This window comes from Ursus arctos, unplaced genomic scaffold (assembly GCF_023065955.2).
Source record: "Ursus arctos isolate Adak ecotype North America unplaced genomic scaffold, UrsArc2.0 scaffold_26, whole genome shotgun sequence".
NCBI lineage: Eukaryota > Metazoa > Chordata > Mammalia > Carnivora > Ursidae > Ursus > Ursus arctos.
The window spans coordinates 37,948,739-37,968,906 of NW_026622941.1; the positions used below are offsets into that span (position 1 = coordinate 37,948,739).

General features: G+C 46.0%; 1 protein-coding gene across 2 annotated transcripts; it reads left to right on the forward strand.

The window, feature by feature from the left end:
• Positions 1–238: 238 nt before the first annotated feature.
• Positions 239–18,745, forward strand: PCED1B (PC-esterase domain containing 1B). 2 transcript variants are annotated; one of them, XM_057318938.1, is made up of 3 exons: positions 239–794; positions 4,958–5,037; positions 12,126–18,745. In XM_057318938.1, the coding sequence occupies exon 3, from the start codon at positions 12,181–12,183 to the stop codon at positions 13,456–13,458; it is 1,278 nt and encodes a 425-aa protein (XP_057174921.1). In that variant the 5' UTR covers positions 239–794; positions 4,958–5,037; positions 12,126–12,180; the 3' UTR covers positions 13,459–18,745. The 2 variants fall into 2 exon arrangements, with proteins under 2 accessions (XP_057174921.1, XP_057174922.1); XM_057318939.1 differs by lacking the exon at positions 4,958–5,037.
• The last annotated feature ends 1,423 nt before the right edge of the window (positions 18,746–20,168 follow it).

Below are 20,168 nucleotides of genomic sequence, written 5' to 3' on the forward strand. Positions count from 1 at the left end.
CCCTCTGACGCCCCCCCAGTTCCCGCGGGGTTCGCGTGGACCAGCAGGGGGGACCAGCAGGTCCTCGTGGGTCTGTGCTCACTGGGGCCTGTAGTCCTCTGCGGCCGTGGACGGGGCTGCTCCTCCACCCGCAGGGCCGTGGGAAGGTCAAGGGAAAGGATCTGAAAGCGCTCGTGTACACTGATGCAGCACAGCATTATTACTGTGAAAAATTAATTAGAAAAGGGAGCAATCTTCTCATCATTTCCTTATTTCTCTTTTCTCACTTCCCCTTTCTCTCCCCTCCCCGCCCGTCTTTCTCTCCTTCCCCACTCTGCTCTCTCGGCGGGGAGCACACACCAGGTAGTAGGAGCCGAGGGTCTGAACTGTTAAAACAGAACGAAGTTTAGGAGCCCCTATAAGCTACACCCAAATTACTGAGAAATGTGAAAAGAAAAGCAGCTCAGCCCCAGATTCCAGGAAAACGCTGCATTTTGGATTTACTTGCCACTTGGTGCTGTCACATGGGTCGAGTCTTCAAGCTTTGGTCATTAAGTCTTCCGCTTCCTAATACAAAGAAGTAAATGCTGACTCGTGTCATTTGCCTCCCGTGCCACCGGAAATGGCATCTTCTCCCCAGCGGCGGGCTCCCGCACCCAGCAGCAGCACCCAGACGTGAACTCATCTGCCCAGCAGCCGGGCCCGGGGCTCGCCAACCCGGCCCTCGGATCGACAGCCGACAAAGGAGTCTGTCGAGGGACGAGACCTAGAGTCACCTGAGAGGTACACTTTTTAATCACCAGTTACCTTAGTGAGTAAGTACTTTCCAGTTTTCCCATTTTATTTTCGGCATTAACTTCACGTTTCTGAGCAGCCGTTCTTAGGATCGTCCTTTCTTGGGCACTTACTGCCCAGCGAGATCACCATCCTAACCCCTTCACCCCACCCCACCCCCCCTTAAGGAACGGGACAACTGTTACTTTGTGATAAGGATTCGTGATTGATAAACTACTCTGTCTGTAAAGACGTACAGCAAAGAGAGACAGACAGTCGTGAACAGGAGAAAGGACGCGAAGCATTTATTGTGTGTGCAATCTTGTATGTTGTGGTTGACCACAGAGGCTTGGCGGCAGTTTTGACTCCCCGCGCTGCTTTTCATAAAATAGATAGATGACCTTGGGCGGATGACTCAGTCTTCCCAACTTAATTTTTCGAATGTGTAAAGTGGAGAAAAAGAGAACACTGATGTCACAGGGCTCTTAAGGGGAACGGATAGGTAGCTAAAACACGTAAGACCCTGGCGAAGTGGCTACTGAATGTTACTGAATAACAGGTGAAATTAGTGTTTCTACGTAATAAATGAAGGCTTTCATTCGACTGGAAAGCTCTCCTGAGGAGTAAAACCCATCCCTCAAACACGCTGAGGTGGTTCTGGTGCAGAATAACAAGAATTAACATTTGGAAAGTTTACAGAGCATGTCATCTGATTTCCACAATTAACCCTAAGGCAGGCAGTGCAGAGCCGTGGACCTGTTTTTGCTGCCGAGGGAGAGGGGAGAAGTGGAGAGCTGCTCTGAACGTTACCAGCAGGAAGAGAAGCTCGTGGGTCCAAACTTTGAGCTGAAGGGAGGAAAACATGACTTGGAAAAACTAGTGTCAGAGAGTTCAGACGTCCCTTTCTCCAGCTCAACTTCTCACCTCTTGGACCTTGCCCCTCTTCCGGTTCCAAGCCGTAGCGTTTGGAACTGGCGAAATCCTCAGTCCTGCTGCCAACACACAGAGCCGTGGGAACACAGGTCTTCCAGATCCTTCTACAACACAATATGGGCAGGGAGAAGGCAGCCAGAGACTAGCTCTTAGAATCCCATCTTTAAATTCAAAACCTTTGTTTCCCATAGAAACGCTATTGCACTCAGCGCTCAGATACTCTGCTGTTAATAATAATAACAGCAATAATAAAAGAACGTCCATTTTAAAAGCTCTTTCGTGCAATCTCCTTGGAGGAGCTTTGGAGGCCATTTGTCCCATTTAAAGGCTGAGGTGAGCATCTCTCACAGAGATGACGTGAGCTCTGGAGGTGGCGAAACCCCAGCCTGCGACTCAGCCTAACGTTCCCATCACCCATTCAGTTGGCTTTTGTGGCCATTCCTGGAGACAGAATTTTCAGAATCCCACCTGTGCATCAGTCCATCAGTTGAAAGCAACTTAGTCATTATTGGCTCCCCCTCACCCTTCCTTTTCAACCGTGGGAACTTTTTATTCAACGACCACTTAGACTCTGGAGTAGTCAGCAGAAGTCTGAAAAACTCTGAGGCGCACAGAGCGTGAGCGCGGCACTGACTTTTCCACTGACCCATGAGGAGGAATAGTTAACGATCAGTGATGGAAGCCCAACTAAGTTAACTTCATCCCTGCTCTGTTTCCTCAGGGAAAAAAGCCTTAAACCTGTGTACAAAACATTGCTTTGTTTTTCCACAGAGAATGAAAAGGAAAACGATATGCAAATATTTTTTTCTAGATAAGACTATTTTTTTCCTCTCCATCTCAACTAATATTTATAGCTGGGGTTAAAAGCTCAGGCTCCGGAGCCATATTTCCTCCTAAAGAAACAAAACTATCTTAAGCTGATCTCATCCATCAGAAGATTCATTGGCAATGACAGACCAGTTCTGCCATTTGCTAGCTGGACAGCCTTGGGTGACGTACGTAACCTCTCCAAGCCTCAGTTTCCTCAACCATACAATGGAGAATGTAAGAGTCTCTACCTCAGTAGGCTGTGGGCGGACAGAAGGCCTGGCACATAGTAACTGCTCAGTAAACAGTAACCTTTATGCAGAAGGCACTGGGCTGCGAGGCGTAGAAGGATGGGTGAGACCCACTTCCGCCAGCCAGGACTAGGATAGAAGGGGGTCGAAGGGCACATGTGTGGTTAATCATAGTACAAAATAGAACCAAGTGCTCGATGAGGGCAGCCATCAGAAGCAGCAGACTTCTCTGTCTGGGGAAAAAAGGGGAGACTTTCAGACAGACGTGGTCTGAAACTGGATCTTAAGGCAGAAACAGAATTTCAGGAGAGGAGGGGGTTAGGGAACCCTGATGCTAAGTCCCAGAGCAAACATGAAGAGGGGAGAAAAAGCCCTCTGGGTATCCACGGGCTCCCAAATTCACCCACAGGCCCTGGGGAGCTGCACAGGAGGAAACATCATATCCCAGGTTAAAAACCAAAGTTCCTAAATGCAAAATGCCGGGAGTTATGCTAGCAGATCAAATGAAAGTGAAGACACGAAAGTCAAAACCCCAGATGATCATGTTTTAGGTCAGAAAACACAACATAAAAACCAGACCATTTCAGAAGTCTTTCAGAGTGAAGACGCACTTCCTTAAGAATGAAGAGTAATTTATGGAAAGTAAAAAAGTTCATCATAAAACCTAATAAAACAGAGGTGAAACTGGTCACTGCTCAGCTTCCCAAAATATATTGCAACACCCTCCTCCCCAAAGCATAGCCTCAGGAATTACATCCCATTTTTTAATGCCAAGACACAGCTGAACGGTTCTCCATCCAGGCTAACGCTCAAGGATTTTGAGGTTTTTAGGAATAGTGGAAGCAGCCACAGTCACGAAGCATAAAAATGACTTGATCCAAGCATTTCAGATGCAGAGGTCATTTCCACCTGGTCATCCCCAGCCTGTGTCGCACGCATAAATTATACAGCAGCTCTCAGGGCACGCGCAGCAAGAATGTGCCGCCGTCATTCCCACAGACGCTCCATTCTTACCTTTAGGAAGATTGTCCAAAGGTCACAAGAGAATTATTTTAGGAATTCAGCCACGGTTTGATGGTAGGATAAATGGGCAACTAGAGAATTTGAAAGTGATAAGAGGCCCACACGAACGGTTACTCCTTGCCCCCTCCCCCCTTCCCACCCCCTGGGAACTTTTATTCTACTCACCTGAATACGTCTGGAATTCAGGAGACAAGTTTGGGCTGGCTCAATTTATTGAGCACTTAAAAATGTGGCAGACCTCACGCTAATGCCTTTGTTCAGCTAACCCTCGCTTCTTAAGAAATTCATAGTATTATTCTTGTTTTGTTGATGAGGGTTCTGAAGTGCAAAAATAAAATGTACTTAAACTGCCCCAGGTAGCAAAGGGGCCTCCGCGGTGGAACCGGATATGAACCCAGGGGGCTGCCTCCAGGCCCCCCTCTGAGCCACTGGGCTTGCCACCATTCAGGAGTCATCTGCATACAAATGGTGATTGATAAGGCACCGAATAATTTGTTTCCATCCAAAGTGGGACTTTTTTTGGTGGGGGGAGGGGTGCCCTTACTAATTGCACTGAGAAAACAGGGGGTCAGCCAGAACCCTTTGGGGCAAATTGAGAAGTATGACCACCGTATTGACTGATGCCGTGAGAGTGGATGGGTTTACCCAGGGAAAGAAGGCTGAAGAAAAGAAGAAAGGAGCCGATTAGTGGGTCGTGAGAGAGATCCACAGTTGGGGAATTGCCCGAGAAAGAGAAACTCACAGAGGATCCTGGGGGAGGTGAGCCGGGAGACAAGGGTGTCAGCCTCGGGCAGTTTTCCGAAGGGAGTCACCTGGGGCGCCCCGGCCCTGAGGAGCTGGGAATGCGGCTAGGGTGATAAGGACCACGAGGTGGCCATTGACAGGGGCGGTCGGGAAATCACTGGTGATTTACTGACCACTGTTTCTCCGGTTTGGTGGAGTTGGGAGCCTCATTAAAGTAAAAGGAGGCGTGAGTGGGAGGTGAGGACCCAGCCACAGGCAGTGCAAACAACTCTTTTTGAAAGTGGCCTTGAAGGGGAAGCAAAAGATAGGACTGTCCTGGAGGTGGAGTCAAAGAAGTTTCCTTTCTTTTTTAAAGCAAGAAACTAGAATGTGTTTAGTGCTTAAAGGAAGGAACCAGCCAAAGGAGAGTGAAGAAAAAGTAGAATGAATAATTATCCCCTCTCCAGGGGACATTCTGGAGCCGAGTTCCTGGGGAGGAAGAAGGGCGAACCAGCTGAGCTGAGGAGTCACCTCTACACCTGCGGAGGTACAGCTCTGCCCCTGCGGAGGGAGGAGAAGGGACTGGGCTGGAAGGTTCCATGGAGGGAACGGGAGGGAGGTGCTGTCTGCAGGCTCGGGTTTTCTCTGGAGTCCCCGTGGGGAGGGGTTGCGGAGCCCGAGGTTTGAAGCTGCCTAATGCACGGCAGGCACCGTACTAGGCCCTCGAGAGACACTGACGTGATCTCTTTTCGTCTTCACTGTTGTTCAGTGAGGTAGGTGATCTTACCCCCGTTTGACACCAGAGGAAACTTGGTGGGTCAGCACAGTGAGCAGTCAGCCCAAGAGCACACGGCTGTTTGGGGCCAGAGTCCAGGTCTGACTTCATTGTCTCCCGGAAGGGAAAGCCAGCCCACGGCCTTTCCGTTATCTTGCAGTCTTCGGGGAGTAATAGGTGGGGAGTTAGCGATGTAGTTTTAAATAGTGGTTTGAGACCAGAATGCCGAAGTGAGTCAAAGTCTCTACATGATGGAAATCCTATTTTTGTTCATATGAATTGCTTTGATTTTTTTTTTCTACTTTAGGAGATCCTCTTGTAAAACAAAAGTTGTTGTTGTTGTTGTTTAATGGGTCTGTTTGAATAAAGGCTCCATAGTTTATCTTTAGTTTTTAGAGAATTTACCTGCTATCAGGTATCATGAACCCCCACTTCATTCGTAAAGATGTCACCTGCGTTTCTTTCTAAAGCCCATAGGGACATTTTCTATTAGTCTATTACTATGGGAAAAATATGCTCCTTACGGATTTTTATAAACTTGGTAATTTTCACTCTCCAAGTGTGTGAAATTCTGTGGGTATTTTACTGTGAAAGAATCACAGATTTAAGATGGTGGCCCCGTAGGGAAGGTGATAATACAAATTGATAAGGTCTGCAGGGATTCTGCCTCCACAAGGAAAACTTGTGGTTACGTGGAGCCCACTTTGAAACCCACTAGTTTCAGTTTTCCATTTGTCTCACGTGTGTTTGGGATGTTAGATGTGGGGTGTGAGGACTCGCTGAAGAGCCAAGTTAGAAATATGGCCCATATGGTAGAGTTGGGTGATACAGGGATGGGGTAGAGGAACCCTGACCGTAGTTGGGGACGGGGGGAGGGGTGTGAGTCAGATTTGCAGAGTGACAACTGTCAGAGCCCCAGACACAGGTTTTTTCTAAATTTTTGTTGAATTAATGGCCTGCAGAGCTGAGGCCTCTTTCAGAGGTGAGGTTATTTGGAGTGGGGGGATTAGAATCGGACTTTCTAGTGGTTGATATGTAAGGGGCCGAAAGAGGGTGTCACACCCTACCTTAAAGGACGCGGCGACTCAACCCCAAGAAGTCGAGAGAGACAGCTCTTGATGCAGTCACACGAGGCTTTATTGCGGGACCAGCGCGCTGGGGCTCCTCTCATAACCCACGCAGGGGCAGCGGAGAAGAAGCCCCGAGCTATGAATTGGTTGGGTTTTTATGGGGGTTCGTGGGCGTAACCCTCCGGGGGCAATTTTTCGGGGTGTTTACAGCCTCTGCCCAATTAAGAGTCCGGTTGGCCAGTACAAACTGTCCAATAGGAAATTTAGGTCATGCCACTTGGCGCGAGGAACTATCAGAGAGCTTCAGATGGTACAGGGTGGTGGTCTTTCGGAGGGTCACTCTGGGTGTCATTCCGGGTGGAGGGTAGGATGGCAACATGCTGGGGGGTGATAGCTCTGGGTGGGATACAATTAGGTACCCCTCCACCCAAGGACTCGATTTATCTATTTATCTTTAGCAAGCAGGCGTGCACAGAAGCGAGAAGCTGCGGTTAGCGTTGTTTCCAAGTGGGCCCCTTCCTTAAAGTATTTGGGGCGCCCAAACTTTGCTTAAAGGGGATTTTCAGTTATGTTCCTCTACGTATGTTTTCCAAACTTCAAAATGTCCTTTCAGATAGTTGCAAATAATTTGCATCACTCACCACAGCATCTCACAGTACTTTTACGTGGTTTTTTTTTTTTTTAATTTACTCCACTTTTTAAAATAGTACGCCCGCATTATTTCCCCCTTTTCTGTGTTATATAGAAGATTGTTAACGGACTTGGCCCAGAGCAAAACATGAATCTCTTCAGAATCGGCAAACTTCAGGCCATTCGTTCAGCTTTCCCAAAGAGAAGTTTGCATTGTTTTTCTTCTTTGAAAACTTTATATGACATGCAGTTTAATTTTTGACAAGTTTAAAGCCCCCCTAGAAAACTAAGCAAATGCCAACACATTGAGATGAATTCCTGAAAACTAATTGTATTTGTACCATCTATTCCGTTAAAATGTAAGGGGATCTTGGAAAGTTGAAAACATTGATTTGATTACCAAAAATGCAGTTAGGAGGAAATGAACTATTTATATTCTCAACATAATGTTGCATTAAAATGGTTAGTCTTACGCAAGAAACTATTTTAAACTAGTTACAAGGACTTCCTACAGCTAATCAAAACAACATCCTAATCATTAATGACTACCCCTGATTTAAGACTTCACTGCAGGGTCTCTGGAGCAGCCGACCTATTTCTGTGTCTGTCTTCCTGGAACCGAAGATCAGTAAGAAAAAGAAAAAAAAAATTAACCTAATTTCTACGACACATTGATTAATGAAAAGCAAATGTTACATGTTTGGTTGGTGATAGTTGTACAGCAATAGTCAATGATTTATAAGTCATGGCTTACGAAGCTATTAAAAATTAATTACCCCCAAACGAAGCAATCTAAGCAAAATGCTCGAAAGTCATTTATTCTAGTAGTAGCCATTATTAATGCATATTTCTGTCAGAGCTTTAGTCAAAATCCAAATAGAAAGCATGGAACTAAAAATTATGATTTCAGGAATCATCGTGAAGCTCTTTAAAAAAAAGTGTTAATTTGAGGTTGGAATGACAGATTGCAATTACCACTGGTAAACCTCCTCCCTCCCTCCTGACTCCTCCAGCGGGCTTTGGCGCTTCATTTGCATACATTCTTTGGGGCTGCTGGCACCTTCGTCAGTATTTGCCTCTTGCGTGTCCATTTCCTTGCTGTTGCTCTTGAGAGAAGAGACTGCTTTTAAAATACACATTCCTTCCATCTGGTACCGTATCAGGTTCGCAATGATCTTTACTGAATGAATGAATGAGTCACCCTTATCTATAAAAGAGCTACGAAAACATTTTAATAAGTGAGTAGAGCAAATTTGAAGCCAAGGTGCAAAAGACCAGCAATCTGTTTTCAAATCCCCTTTTTGTTTCTTTCTTTCTTTTTTTTTTTTGGAAATAAAAAGGGCTTTGAAAGTAGAACTTGCCAACCTTTCTTTAGACTTAGCTCTCAATTATTCTTCATTTACCACCACTCCCCCCCAAGAAAGTAACTTTGTTTTTGTTAGGTTTCGTTTTAAGTGCTTGGTATCTTGGTTTAAACGATTTTTTCCCAGGGCGATATAGTCCTGGGGGTGTCTGATTTGTTAATCCTGTCACAGTCCTGGTGCTCTTTATCAAGAATTTCATGAATTTCCTTTCAGTTTAACTTCGAACTGGAGCGTGTTCTTTCCAGTCATTTCCTCCTCCCTTTTCCACAGGCTGATCCGCTGGCCTGTTGCACCGCAGAAGAACAATGAGAAATTCCTAGGGAGACGTTTTTGCCCAGGTTTGACTCTGGAGCAGCACCTGGGTGGGTTGAGTTCACTGGTGGGGATCCAGGGCAGCCAGGACTCCTTAAACAGTGAGAGGCCGCGGAGTCTGCAGAATTATGTGTTGGTTACTCCACAATCCAGGTCGCTTCTTTGTTGCGTGTCTCTAGGTAGAGATCAGGTATGGGATGAAATACGTATACTGTCACTCACAGCACACACACACACACACACCCCGGGTCCCCACCCCCTGAGTACACATAAACCACCTCTCCTGGGGGGGGGGGGGGCAGAGGAAATGGGTGCCTCCCTGCACGTAAAGACACAGCAAAGCTCTCTTCTGTCTTGTCTTCAAGTATCTTCCTGACTGGAGCCGAGCTGTTCGATTCAGACCAGCCTGCAGTAAAGGATGTCTCCCTACACAGACAGACTTTGGCGTCGGTGGTTTTACCTTTTAGTTCCATCACATCAATAGCCCTCCCTATAAAATGGAAATAATAAAGATTATCTGATAAATAGGATTACATCTGTAAAACAGCTGGTGTGCAGTAGCCATTCAACAAACATTAATTTGGCTTTATTCAAAATCTTTCACTTGGATCGTCTCATTCTCCCATCACAGGACCCTGCCAGAAAAAACAGGACAAATACTCTGTAAATCCCCCGCCCCCTTCTACAGATGATTAACCTGGTGTTTTGAAACTTGCTCAGTAATTATAATAACTAAGCTTTATCCATGGTTACTACTTGTCAGGCATTGTTCTAACTGTTTGACATTTAGTCCTCACGTGAAATTGTGAAGTGGGCACTCAAAGTCCCATTTTACAGATGAGGAAAATTAAGGCAGAGAAAGGCTTAAGTAACTGCCTAAGGACAAAGAGCTGGCAAATAGAATAGTTGGGGTTCACACCCCAGTAGTGTTGCTCCGAAGGCAGTGCTTTTGGCCAGTATACCTCAGTGCCTCTGGTTCCCACAGCTTTTGAGTAGTGGATTGGACTCCCACCCGTCAGTCCCAGTATAGAGCACTTCACACCCAGAGGAGGAATGCATTAGGCCCAGGAAACAAAGTACCCTGCTTGGAGAGCCTCGGGGTTAGCAGACCTGCCTGCCCACCCCACGGAGAGAACGCTAATGGAAGGGGATGGTGTTCAGTATCGTAGGGGACGAGGCCCGTGATGGGAGCAGAGTGCTAGCCCAGAGAGAGCATCGGAGCAGCCCCATGAGAACCTGAGAAAGTGTGGGAGGAGGGTTCCCCCTTCACTTTGCACTTTGGAGACTGGGGTCTAGGGCAGGGGAGCACTATCTGTTCACGAAGACCCTGAAAGAATGCAGCACCTGTTTCTGCTCTGTTCGTAGCGCTCTGTGTCATCGTTCCCAGTGACTTTCTGATCTGCTCCTGAAGGGCGTGACCAGGTTTTACTCATTTTTATATCCCCTCTGTGGAGCCCTGAGTAGACACTTAATAAGTTTGAGAAATGATTGCAGACAAAGGAGCATGCCTGAGCCCCAAAGGGATTTGGAGGTTGCCTACGGTTTTATCCTGTTGTACCACAATGAGCTCTATCCTCTTCTTAAGCTTTTTTTCTGATAACAGAAGCGTTTGAATGAAGATTCTTTGGGGGAAAAGAAGCCAATATTTTCAACTGTTCTCTTACGGCAACTCTTACAGACTACCCGTTTTCCTGTTTTTATTTTTGCACTTGTACCCATTTAAAACCACAAATAGTGTAGCTTTTAAAAACTGTAATTTAATAATAGCTCTCCACCCACCCCAAATAAAATGCTTACTGATGCATGGAAGCCTGGGAATATCAAACCACAATGGATTGTATTGGCCTGTGTAAGTGTATGAAGTGGATACCATGTTCCTCCCCGTCTGAGATCTGCTGGTGATACTGAAGTGTGTTTTTACCTTTTATTCATTAATGGATATGGTTGTAAATGTCAGCTTTAAAATAAACTGAAGTTTTGAAGATGAGTTTCACAACTCTTAAGGTTTTATGCAATGCGCTCAGGAGGAAAAACATTTCCTCTACCCTGTTAGGGTCAGTGTCTGGGGCCCTGTGAATGAAAGACAGGTTATAAGGAGAAATAGCACACAATTTTTATTAATATTTATGTACACAGGAGTTCACAGAATAGAAACGCAAAGAAGCAGGTTCAGGGGCTTATATATCATTTTAACAAAGGAAAAAGAGTTGGGTTTCATGGGATGATGAATTGTGGGGAAGACTCGGAAACATATGAGGGAACAAATGGAAAATCGGGGCTATTTTAGTGAAGTCTGCAAACTCATGTTGGTGGCGACAGCTCCCTGTCATCTTCCTTGACTCCTCTCTTCCTGGTGGGGGAAGGAGCACCTGCCTCAAAGGGAAATTTATACACTGCTTTAAGGCAGGTAAGGGAAGTGCCGAGACCTCTTCCTGTGTCTGTCCATTCTTAGTTGCCTTCAGCTCAAAATAATCCTTATGCTAAAATGGCATATTTGGGGATGGCATATTCTGATCTTCTTCCTATGGAAAGCAAAGAATATTACAGCTGTAACGTGTGAATGATTTCCAGTGTTATTGCCCTTTTTTACAAGGCCTGTTGGCAAAAAACAGCTGATTCCTTGTTAAAAGAAATCTGTTTTTATGTTTTCTGACCTGGCACATGTACTTTTCCTCCTTTTTCTTCCTTTTTTTTTGGGGGGGGGGTGGATTTTTTATTTATTTGAAAGAGCACAAGCAGAGGGAGAGGGAGAAGCAGACTCCTCACCAGCAGGGAGCCCAACATGGGGCTTGATCCCAGGACCCCAGGGTCATGACCCAGGTTGAAGGCAGATACTTAATAACCGACTGAGCCACCCAGGCGCCGCATGCTTTTCCTTTCTGTTGTTTATTGCATTTCATTGAATTCCTTTTAAGTTATTAAATGTACAATTATATATAAAGTATATTTACAAAAAAGGAGGTAAGGCAAGTCATCCGTAAACCTGCTTTTCTATTAAAAACTGTTTTTGCGTATTTTCTTTCAGTGTGACCTATTTTCTAAGTTTCAGTGAGTGACACAGGGCACCCATGTGACATGTGACTTTTTCAGCTTACCATATCACAACGTTCTGTGCGTTCTTGCTCGCTCACCATCCTCATTATTAAGCAGCTGCAAAGTTTGCCTCCCCATCCTCCAGTGGTCGGACACTGACTTCCCATCCGCAGTGTCACCTCCAGCCAGGGAAGGAGGGCCTATGGGGTTGGCGGCTTCTGACCTGATGGAACTTGAGCCTCCCAAAAGCCACTGAGCAGGCGTTCACAGGTCAAGGTGAGGCCTGGCCAGGCAGGGCTTACTGCTCGGGCTCCCTTCTTGCTCTCTTCCTGCTCCCAGGCTTAGGGGAGTGGCCTTCCCAGGCCAACCCTCCATGCCCTTGCCCGAGGCTTGCCCACACCGAGGGCCTGCCCGGGGGCGTCCCTCCCAGCCACCTCTCCTTCTGTCCTAGCAATCCGAAGACCCGCCGCGTGTAAAGCAACGTCGTGGGCCGCGCCCTGGGCATCATGGTCCCCCTGCAGGCCTCGGAAGTGCAGCAACTGCTGCACAACAAGTTCGTGGTCATCCTGGGCGACTCGGTCCAGAGAGCTGTGTACAAGGACCTGGTGCTCCTGCTGCAGAAGGACTGCCTGCTCACCACCAACCAGCTCAAGGCCAAGGGGGAGGAGACCTTCGAGAAGGACGAGCTGGTGGACGGAGGCCAGATGGGCCCCATGCACAACGGCATCCAGTACCGGGAGGTCCGCCAGTTCCGCGACGCCCACCACCTGGTGCGCTTCTACTTCCTCACGCGCGTGTACTCCAGCTACCTGGAGGCCATCCTGCAGGAGCTGCAGTCCGGCGAGCACGGCCTCCCGGACGTGGTCATCATGAACTCCTGCCTCTGGGACCTCTCCAGGTACGGCCCGGACTCCTGGCAGAGCTACCTGAGGAACCTGGGGAGCCTGTTCGGGCGCCTGGGCCAGGTGCTGCCCGAGTCGTGCCTCCTGGTGTGGAACACAGCCATGCCCGTGGGCAAGCGGATCACCGCGGGCTTCCTCCCGCAGGAGCGGCAGCCCGGGGACGACTCCCTGCGGGTCCAGGTCATCGAAGCCAACTTCTACAGCTCCGCCGAGGCCAAGAGACACGGCTTCGACGTGCTGGACTTGCACTTCCACTTCCGCCACGCGGAGCAGCACCTGCAGCGCGACGGCGTGCACTGGAACGAGCGCGCGCACCGCCACCTGTCCCAGCTGCTGCTGGCGCACGTGGCCGACGCCTGGGGCGTGGAGCTGCCGCGGCGCGACCACGTGGGCGCGTGTATCAGGCCCGGCCCGGGACTGGAGAGGTGGCGGCCGGCCGGCAGAGGCCCGCGGGCCTCCCCGCCTCCCCGGTGCAGCCCTCTACTCCCGACTCCCCCGCTGCCCCTGCCGCCACCTCTCCACCTGCCCTTGCCCCCGCATCCTCGTCCCTTTCCTTTTCATCAGGTGATGCCGCGGTGTGTGGTCTGTCCCCAAGATACGTATTATTACTCTGACCAGCCTTTCCAGTCGGATCAATTCTCCAACTATTTCCATTCAGATGTCCCCTCAGCTGCCCAGACGGGATTTGCCTTTGAAGATGACTTTATGATCGATCCTCAGCCGCCTGTGCCCCCTTTCCCCATACCCTATCTGCAGCGGGCCCCCGTGGTTCACAGGGGTTTCCCCCGGTACGCGCCTCGTGGCCCCTACGGGCCCTGGGGTCGGCGGCCGAGGCCTTCCAGGAGACGGGGCCATTCCCGCCCACAGCCAAGGCCTCAGTAAACCGACGAGGGCCTTTGTCCTCCTCCTATTCATGGGCTGGACAGATCATCTGACTGTCCGAAACTGACTGACCTTGTTAACTTAAGCCTTTGGTCCGTGCTTGGGCTTCTTTTTGGTCATTGGTGTCACCGATAAGGACAGGGAAGGGCAGGCAGTCTCCTCCATTTTTGTTGGCTGTGGCCTCTTCCTCTATTCTCTGGGGGTGATCAAGCATTATTCCCGCCTCCCCACTCCCTCTCCTGTTTGTCTTTTTTTGTAAACAGGAAATAGAAATAAAGAAGTCGTTTCACGATAGTAGTTGTGGGTTTGGGGTGTGGCTATATTTAATGGTGCCTCTCCCTTCCATTACGAATTAGCTGCTTAAAAAGCAAGGACAGTGTTTATGGCATCTATTTTATAAATTACTCAAAATGGAATTTGTCTGAAATCGTTCTGAAAGTCTCCATAAGATGGACCTGATTCCTTACCAATAAACAGAACTTTAACTTTTTGTGATCATATTTTCTAGAGATTCTCAGAGTCATTGAATTTTAAAACTGGGAAAGCTAAATATATAATGTTTCCTAGTTAAGTAAGCCAAGAGAGGTGAGTGACTTGTTATAGGTCACACAAAAATCCCTCTTCCACTAGTCTTTCCTAGTTTATACCGGTTTCTGATTGACATGCATTTTCAAACCATGGAGACTGATACCACAGCAGTGTCACACCAAGAAGGACAGTTTACCGAAACGTGGTCTTTCTATGAAAATGATGGTGAAAACGCTGTAGCGCCGTAACGCCCAAGGCTCACTGGCTGGATGTGCAATGTGTGTAAAGTAGAGAGGATGGTGTGCTTGTGACTTCGTGATTTCTTTGAATAGTCTTTTGAGTTTGGGACTTGAGAAAATTAGAAAAGAAGAAGTTGCACTCGATCACAATGTCTTAACACCATTACAGAATAAAACTACTGGTCGGAAGGAACCACCCAGGGCACAACTCGTGACAGACGGCCATGGCCATCTCTTTGCTGTTTTATGGAAATGTTAACATCCATGGCCATCTCTTTGCTGTTTTATGAAAATGTTAACATCACAAAGACTTAATATGCTACGGCCTTTATCACCCTAGACTCATGAAATGTTAATACTTGTATAAAACAGTCAAAACAGGACACGACTAATATTTTCTGAATGATTGATTATTTCATTGGATTGATTTGACTGGCTCGTAAGTCCTCAATTGGGCCATTCCTGAAGTTGACAGTAAGTGTCAGGAAATGTTAATCTGCAAAAAATGAAATTCATGAAGTCACAAAAAAATTGACAAGATCATCTCTATAGAAGAAATACACAGCAGCTTTTAATCTACTAAAAAACCATAAAATTTGCAAAGAATAAGACCTTCCTCTTACCTCTCTGTCTCAGATCCTAGCACGGTGTATACCACTTAGTACTGAATAAGGTTTCTTGAATGAATCCGTGAGTGAATGACAAGGTGAAGTTCCAGTGTTCCTAAGGACGCTGTGACCCAAGTCTCTGAGCAGTTACTGTATGTGGACGTCGAATCCTTTAGCACATCTGAAGGAACATTGCTGAAACAGCGGATGACAACCATCAAGGACTCAAGAACAGTGGTACCTGCAAGTGAGAATTTGCCAGAATGTCCCAGCAGAGTCAGGAGAGCGAGTACCTGTCCAGCTAATGCCAACGTTCTAATCCCAGGGAGGAGGGGAATGCACCAGGCTGTGAGATTCGGTAACATTAGCCCTCGAGATAAACCCGTTGCCTCATTCTGATTTTACATTTCCCAAGCAAGACAACGCAGTGCTTAGGAGTTGATCTGAGTACGTGGACTCTAGTATTTATATTTTTGTGAATAAACCAAGAAATCAGTGGTGTGGTTTGTATCTCTTATGAGTCAGGCTAGTGTTCTTGATCACACCAGATGAGGCAAGGAGAGTGAGTTCTTTGAAACACGGTACCGAGGACCAGATGCTGAATCAAAAAGGAATCCGCTATCTTGTATTATGGATTAAATTGTATCAATTACATGATGGTCCTGTTTTTCTCAGATGGGGAGCGGTGCAGGTAGACTCAGGGAAAATCTTTTCCTGCCCAGGTGTGTTAATGTCCTAGAGCTGCTGTAATGATTACCACAAACTTGGTGACTTAAAACAACACATATTTTATTCTCTTAGCAGTTCTGGAGCTCAAAAGTCCAAAATCCACTACCCCTGAGCAAAATCTGTACGGGGTCTCTTGCTGTCCTACGTGATCGGGCTTCCGCCTGCCCCCGCAATGTTGTCTTCTGGAACTCTCTTCATTGATTTTCATGCTTTTGGCCACACTGGGCTTCTCTCTGTTCATACACAGTCTGCCAAGCTCTTTCATAACTTGGGTCTTTGTGCTTGCTATTCCCTTTGCCTAGAATGTGCCACATCCCCTACGCCCTGTTTCTTGGGCTATCTAACTCTTCATGCTTCCATCCCCACTTTTCAAGTCCCCTCCTGAAAGGCCTTTGAGGACCATTTCAGCTACAACGACTGTTAGAATCTATCATGGCACTCCTTTCCTCGTATTGCTTACCCCCTCATTCGTGGCTTCAGTAGTTGCTTGCTTCTTAGCCCCTCCCACTTGGAAGTAAGCTCCTAAATCTTATTCACTGTTGAATTCCCGATGTCTCATAGCACAGTGCTTGGCAAGGTAGGTGTCCAAGTATATTTACTTCAGATAAATGTTCAAGAACATAATTCACGTTGTGTACTCACAAAAACATAATTTATATTAAAATTGAGCTGTATTTGATCACTTTGCTTTAGAAAATGTCTCTAGAATTCTCTCAACTTGATCTAAGTCATCCTGGGTGGCTAATATACCCTGAGCCTCTTCACCCCTATGGTATTAGCCTGATAGCACCTTCAGTGCTAATTTCATACATATCCTGGCCTTTATCTTCCAGCCCTGGGCTGCTTTGCCCATTTTTACTCTTGCTACCTTGCTCCTTAAGTCAAGAAACCTAGCAATGCAATCAAGCTCTTGTCTGGTAAAAAGAGCCTAAATTATTCAGCAGTTACGAGAGAAATGATTGCTTTATTGTTAAGACTTAAAATGCAGGGTTCATTTGGCCTCTTCTCCAGCCTCAAAAAATGAGAGCACTCAAAGCTTTTTTCACTTGGCTCTTGTCTTCTGGAAAAAGAAAAGAAAAAAGTAAAATTAATGAATAAATTAACATTATCCAAGCAGCATATGATTCTCACCTTATTCTAGCATAAGGTATACTGTTACGTCGAAGGCCAAAACTTCGAAACTGTGACTATTTTTCCCTCAGCACAAACAAAGCAAGGCCCAGCATTTGAAAATAGATGGAATCTTCTATCCTGCCATAGGATGGGGACCATCCCCCCAACCCACTGGCCAGCTGCAGAGCCCCTATTCTCAGGGCCCCTGCATTGCGTGATGCTTGGACCCAACATTAATGTTATTTCCTCGAGCTGTTCACAGTGGCAGCTCCATCTCTGACGGCTTTCTGTTCATGAATTCTGCACAAGTACTTAGTTTTGAAAACTTGGATCTTTAAGGCTCGGATGGAAAGGATTTGCCATTATTTTAAACAATTGTCTGCTTGTTTTTAAAACTCTAGAAACAATATCTCATTCCTACCACGTCAAAAAAGCCTCTTATCACTGCTTCCTTAATTCATAGTTTTTCACAAGATTTTACCCATTAAACTTTAAAGAAAGATTTCCTAAAACATGTCTCTGAGCCATCATCTGTATATGCGTTCAACAGGCAAGGGTACTTGTAAGGATTTGTTCTGTAATTGCCCCATGTGGAAATTCACAATGACTCTTAATGGATTCGAGGCTCTGAGAAGTTCTGCATGAAATGAACTTGGTTAAACATGTGTAGCCTAGTATTTTCCAGATTTATTGAGCCACAGACCGTTTTCATATGCATTATCTCTTGAAAACATATTTTGGGAAATACCGTTCTAGAGAATGCCACATAAAATAGTTGGTGTAAGTGAAAAGAAGGCGTGTTGGTGACATTCTATACATGAAGCTCTTTTTCAGTGGAGGATTATAATCTGTGCCCAAGTATGAACTAATATTCCTTAGGTAAGCCTGTGACAAGTCTGAGACCGGTTAGTTTACCGAAGTAGGATGAAATGGACCAGGCGTGATGGCCCTCTTCTTGCTCTAAGGTGGGAGGCTGGGTGGGGAAAATGGGACTGTGTGGCCAGTCCAGCCTGCAGAGTAAGGTGTGCAGGGGAGGTGACAGTCATTCCACATGGCACCTTCTGTCAGCACCTAACAACGCTCTAAGGAGCAGCCCCCAGATCTCTAAGAAGGGGCCTGTCTTGGAAGAGTGGGAGCACCCACGGAAGCTTCTATGGCAGAGGCAAACAATGGACACCCCCATGAAGAAGAGACACCATCAGGCCTTGTGGTCTGTGACATCGAGTCTGGGCCCCGAGCAAGTGTCCTCCATCATGCTGCAGTGATGCCTCTCAGACCTGGGGGTACCTGGCTTCTTATCTTCACTTCCCACTCCCATGTCTACATCACATGGACTCATTTTTTATACTATATTTCATCTCCGTAATTCCATCACAGTGCCCAATGGATCCTTTTCCTACCAACCACTCCTCCCTAACAGCACCATGCCCTAAGGCAGTGGTTCTCAAACTTTATTTGGAGTCTGTCAGAATATCCTGGAAGGCCTGTGAAAACACTGCGGCTGCCATCTTTCCAACAGAGTTTCTGATTCAGTAGGTCTAGAGTGCGGCCCTGGAATTTGCATTTCTAGTAAGTTCCACACTTGGAAAACCGAAGAAACAAAAATGTAGAAAGAAACATGTAATCCCACTTACGTAGCCATAACCTAAATGTATAACCATTGTCAACATTTTTCCATATATATCCTTGTTCTGAAGTATTTTAAAGGAAGTTGCTTCATAATATTTCATCCCTAAATATTTTGTATGTGGGAAAGAAGGACATATTCCTACATAACCGTAAGTATTACATCTAACAAAACTGACGATAACTTGCTGATATCATGTGATACTGTTTGGACCCCTCCCCCCAAATTCATATGTTAAAACCCCACTGTGATGGTATTAGAGGGTGGGTCATTTGGGAGATAATTAGAATGAGATGAGGTCATGAGGTTGGAGCCCTCACGAATGGGATTAGGGCCCTGAGAAGAGTCACAGAAGAGCTTGCTTCCTCCCTCCTCTCTTGGCCGCGTGAGAATACAATGAAAGGTGGAAAAAGAAGGTTCTCGTCAGAATCCAACTATGCTGGCACCTTGATCTTGAACATCTAGAGAAATTTGTTTCTCAATTTCTAAGTTTCTACCTATAAACTGATAAATTTCCATTGTTCATAAATGTCATTTATTTTATTGTTGTAAGAAATGTCTGTTGTTAATAAGCCACTGGTTTATATACCAAAGTCTATGGTACGTCGTTATACCAGCCCGAACTAAGACAGATACCCATTCCCACAAATGTTTTCTACAGCTGTTCCAACCGGGGTCCACTAAAGAATCACACATTGCAGTGGTTATTACGTCTCTTGAATCTCTTTCAGTCTAGAGGAGAACCCAAACACAGGCTTTTTTTTTTCCATGACATTGACACATTGAAAAGACACGTCCTATAGAATGTTCCACTTTGACTTTGTCTGATTTCTGCACAATGTCATTTAATTTTTAATTTTGCCCCTGTACCTCCTATGAAGTGAATGTTAGCTTCGAAGTTTTGATTAGATGCCATAGTAGAATGAGGGTATATACGTACCTATGTCCGTTGGCAAATGAGAGACTAGTCTTTTATTAGTTGATTGACAAATACATATTTGTTAACTCAAAAAAAAATGTTTATTTTGTATTAGGTAATACATTCAATTTGCATGGTTAGAGACAATATTATTATATAACATTGTTCAAGAAAATTGCTACTTGTGTGGATTAATTTAATGCTTTACTGAGTAATTCCTTAATACCAAATGCTCAAATTTTTCCACTGAAATACCACTAACGATGGAGGAGATTGAACCTTTACTCACAGGAGGTCTGCCTCTGGCAGCTGACCCCCAAATCAAATTTATTTTACACCTCCTATTAAGATATTAACTCAGGGTTGCCTGGGTGGCTCAGTCGGTTAAGCGTCTGACTTCAGCTCAGGTCATGATCTCAGGGTCCTGGGATCGACCCTTGCATCTGGCTCTGCACTTAGGGGAGAGTCTGCTTGTGCCTGTTCCTCTCCCTCTGCTCCTCCCCCTGCTCATATGTGCGCTCTCTCTCTCTCTCAAATAAATAAAATCTTGAAAAAAATATTAACGGAAATTCTGTGCTCAACTCCGTACAGTATCATTATTTGTTTTATGTTTAAAAATAGCAATAATGCCCTTCAAAACATTGAGTAGAATCAGTGCTACAGAAATACAGAAATGGGATTCAGGGTCCTAATCCATAAAACTGGAGGATGAGGACACCTATCTCATAGGATTATTATAGATGTCAACCGAATTAATCTTTATAAAGTCCTTGCGACTGTGATCGGCACATAGTTGGCACTATAAAAGTAGTTGTTAAAAAAAATTAAAGCTTTTCCAAGCTCGTCCTATTGTTTTACCTACCACCATACCTCCCAGAGTATTAGTAACCCAGTTTGAGCATGATTTTAATATTTAAGGCCGTAATTATGGTTGGAGCAAACGAAGA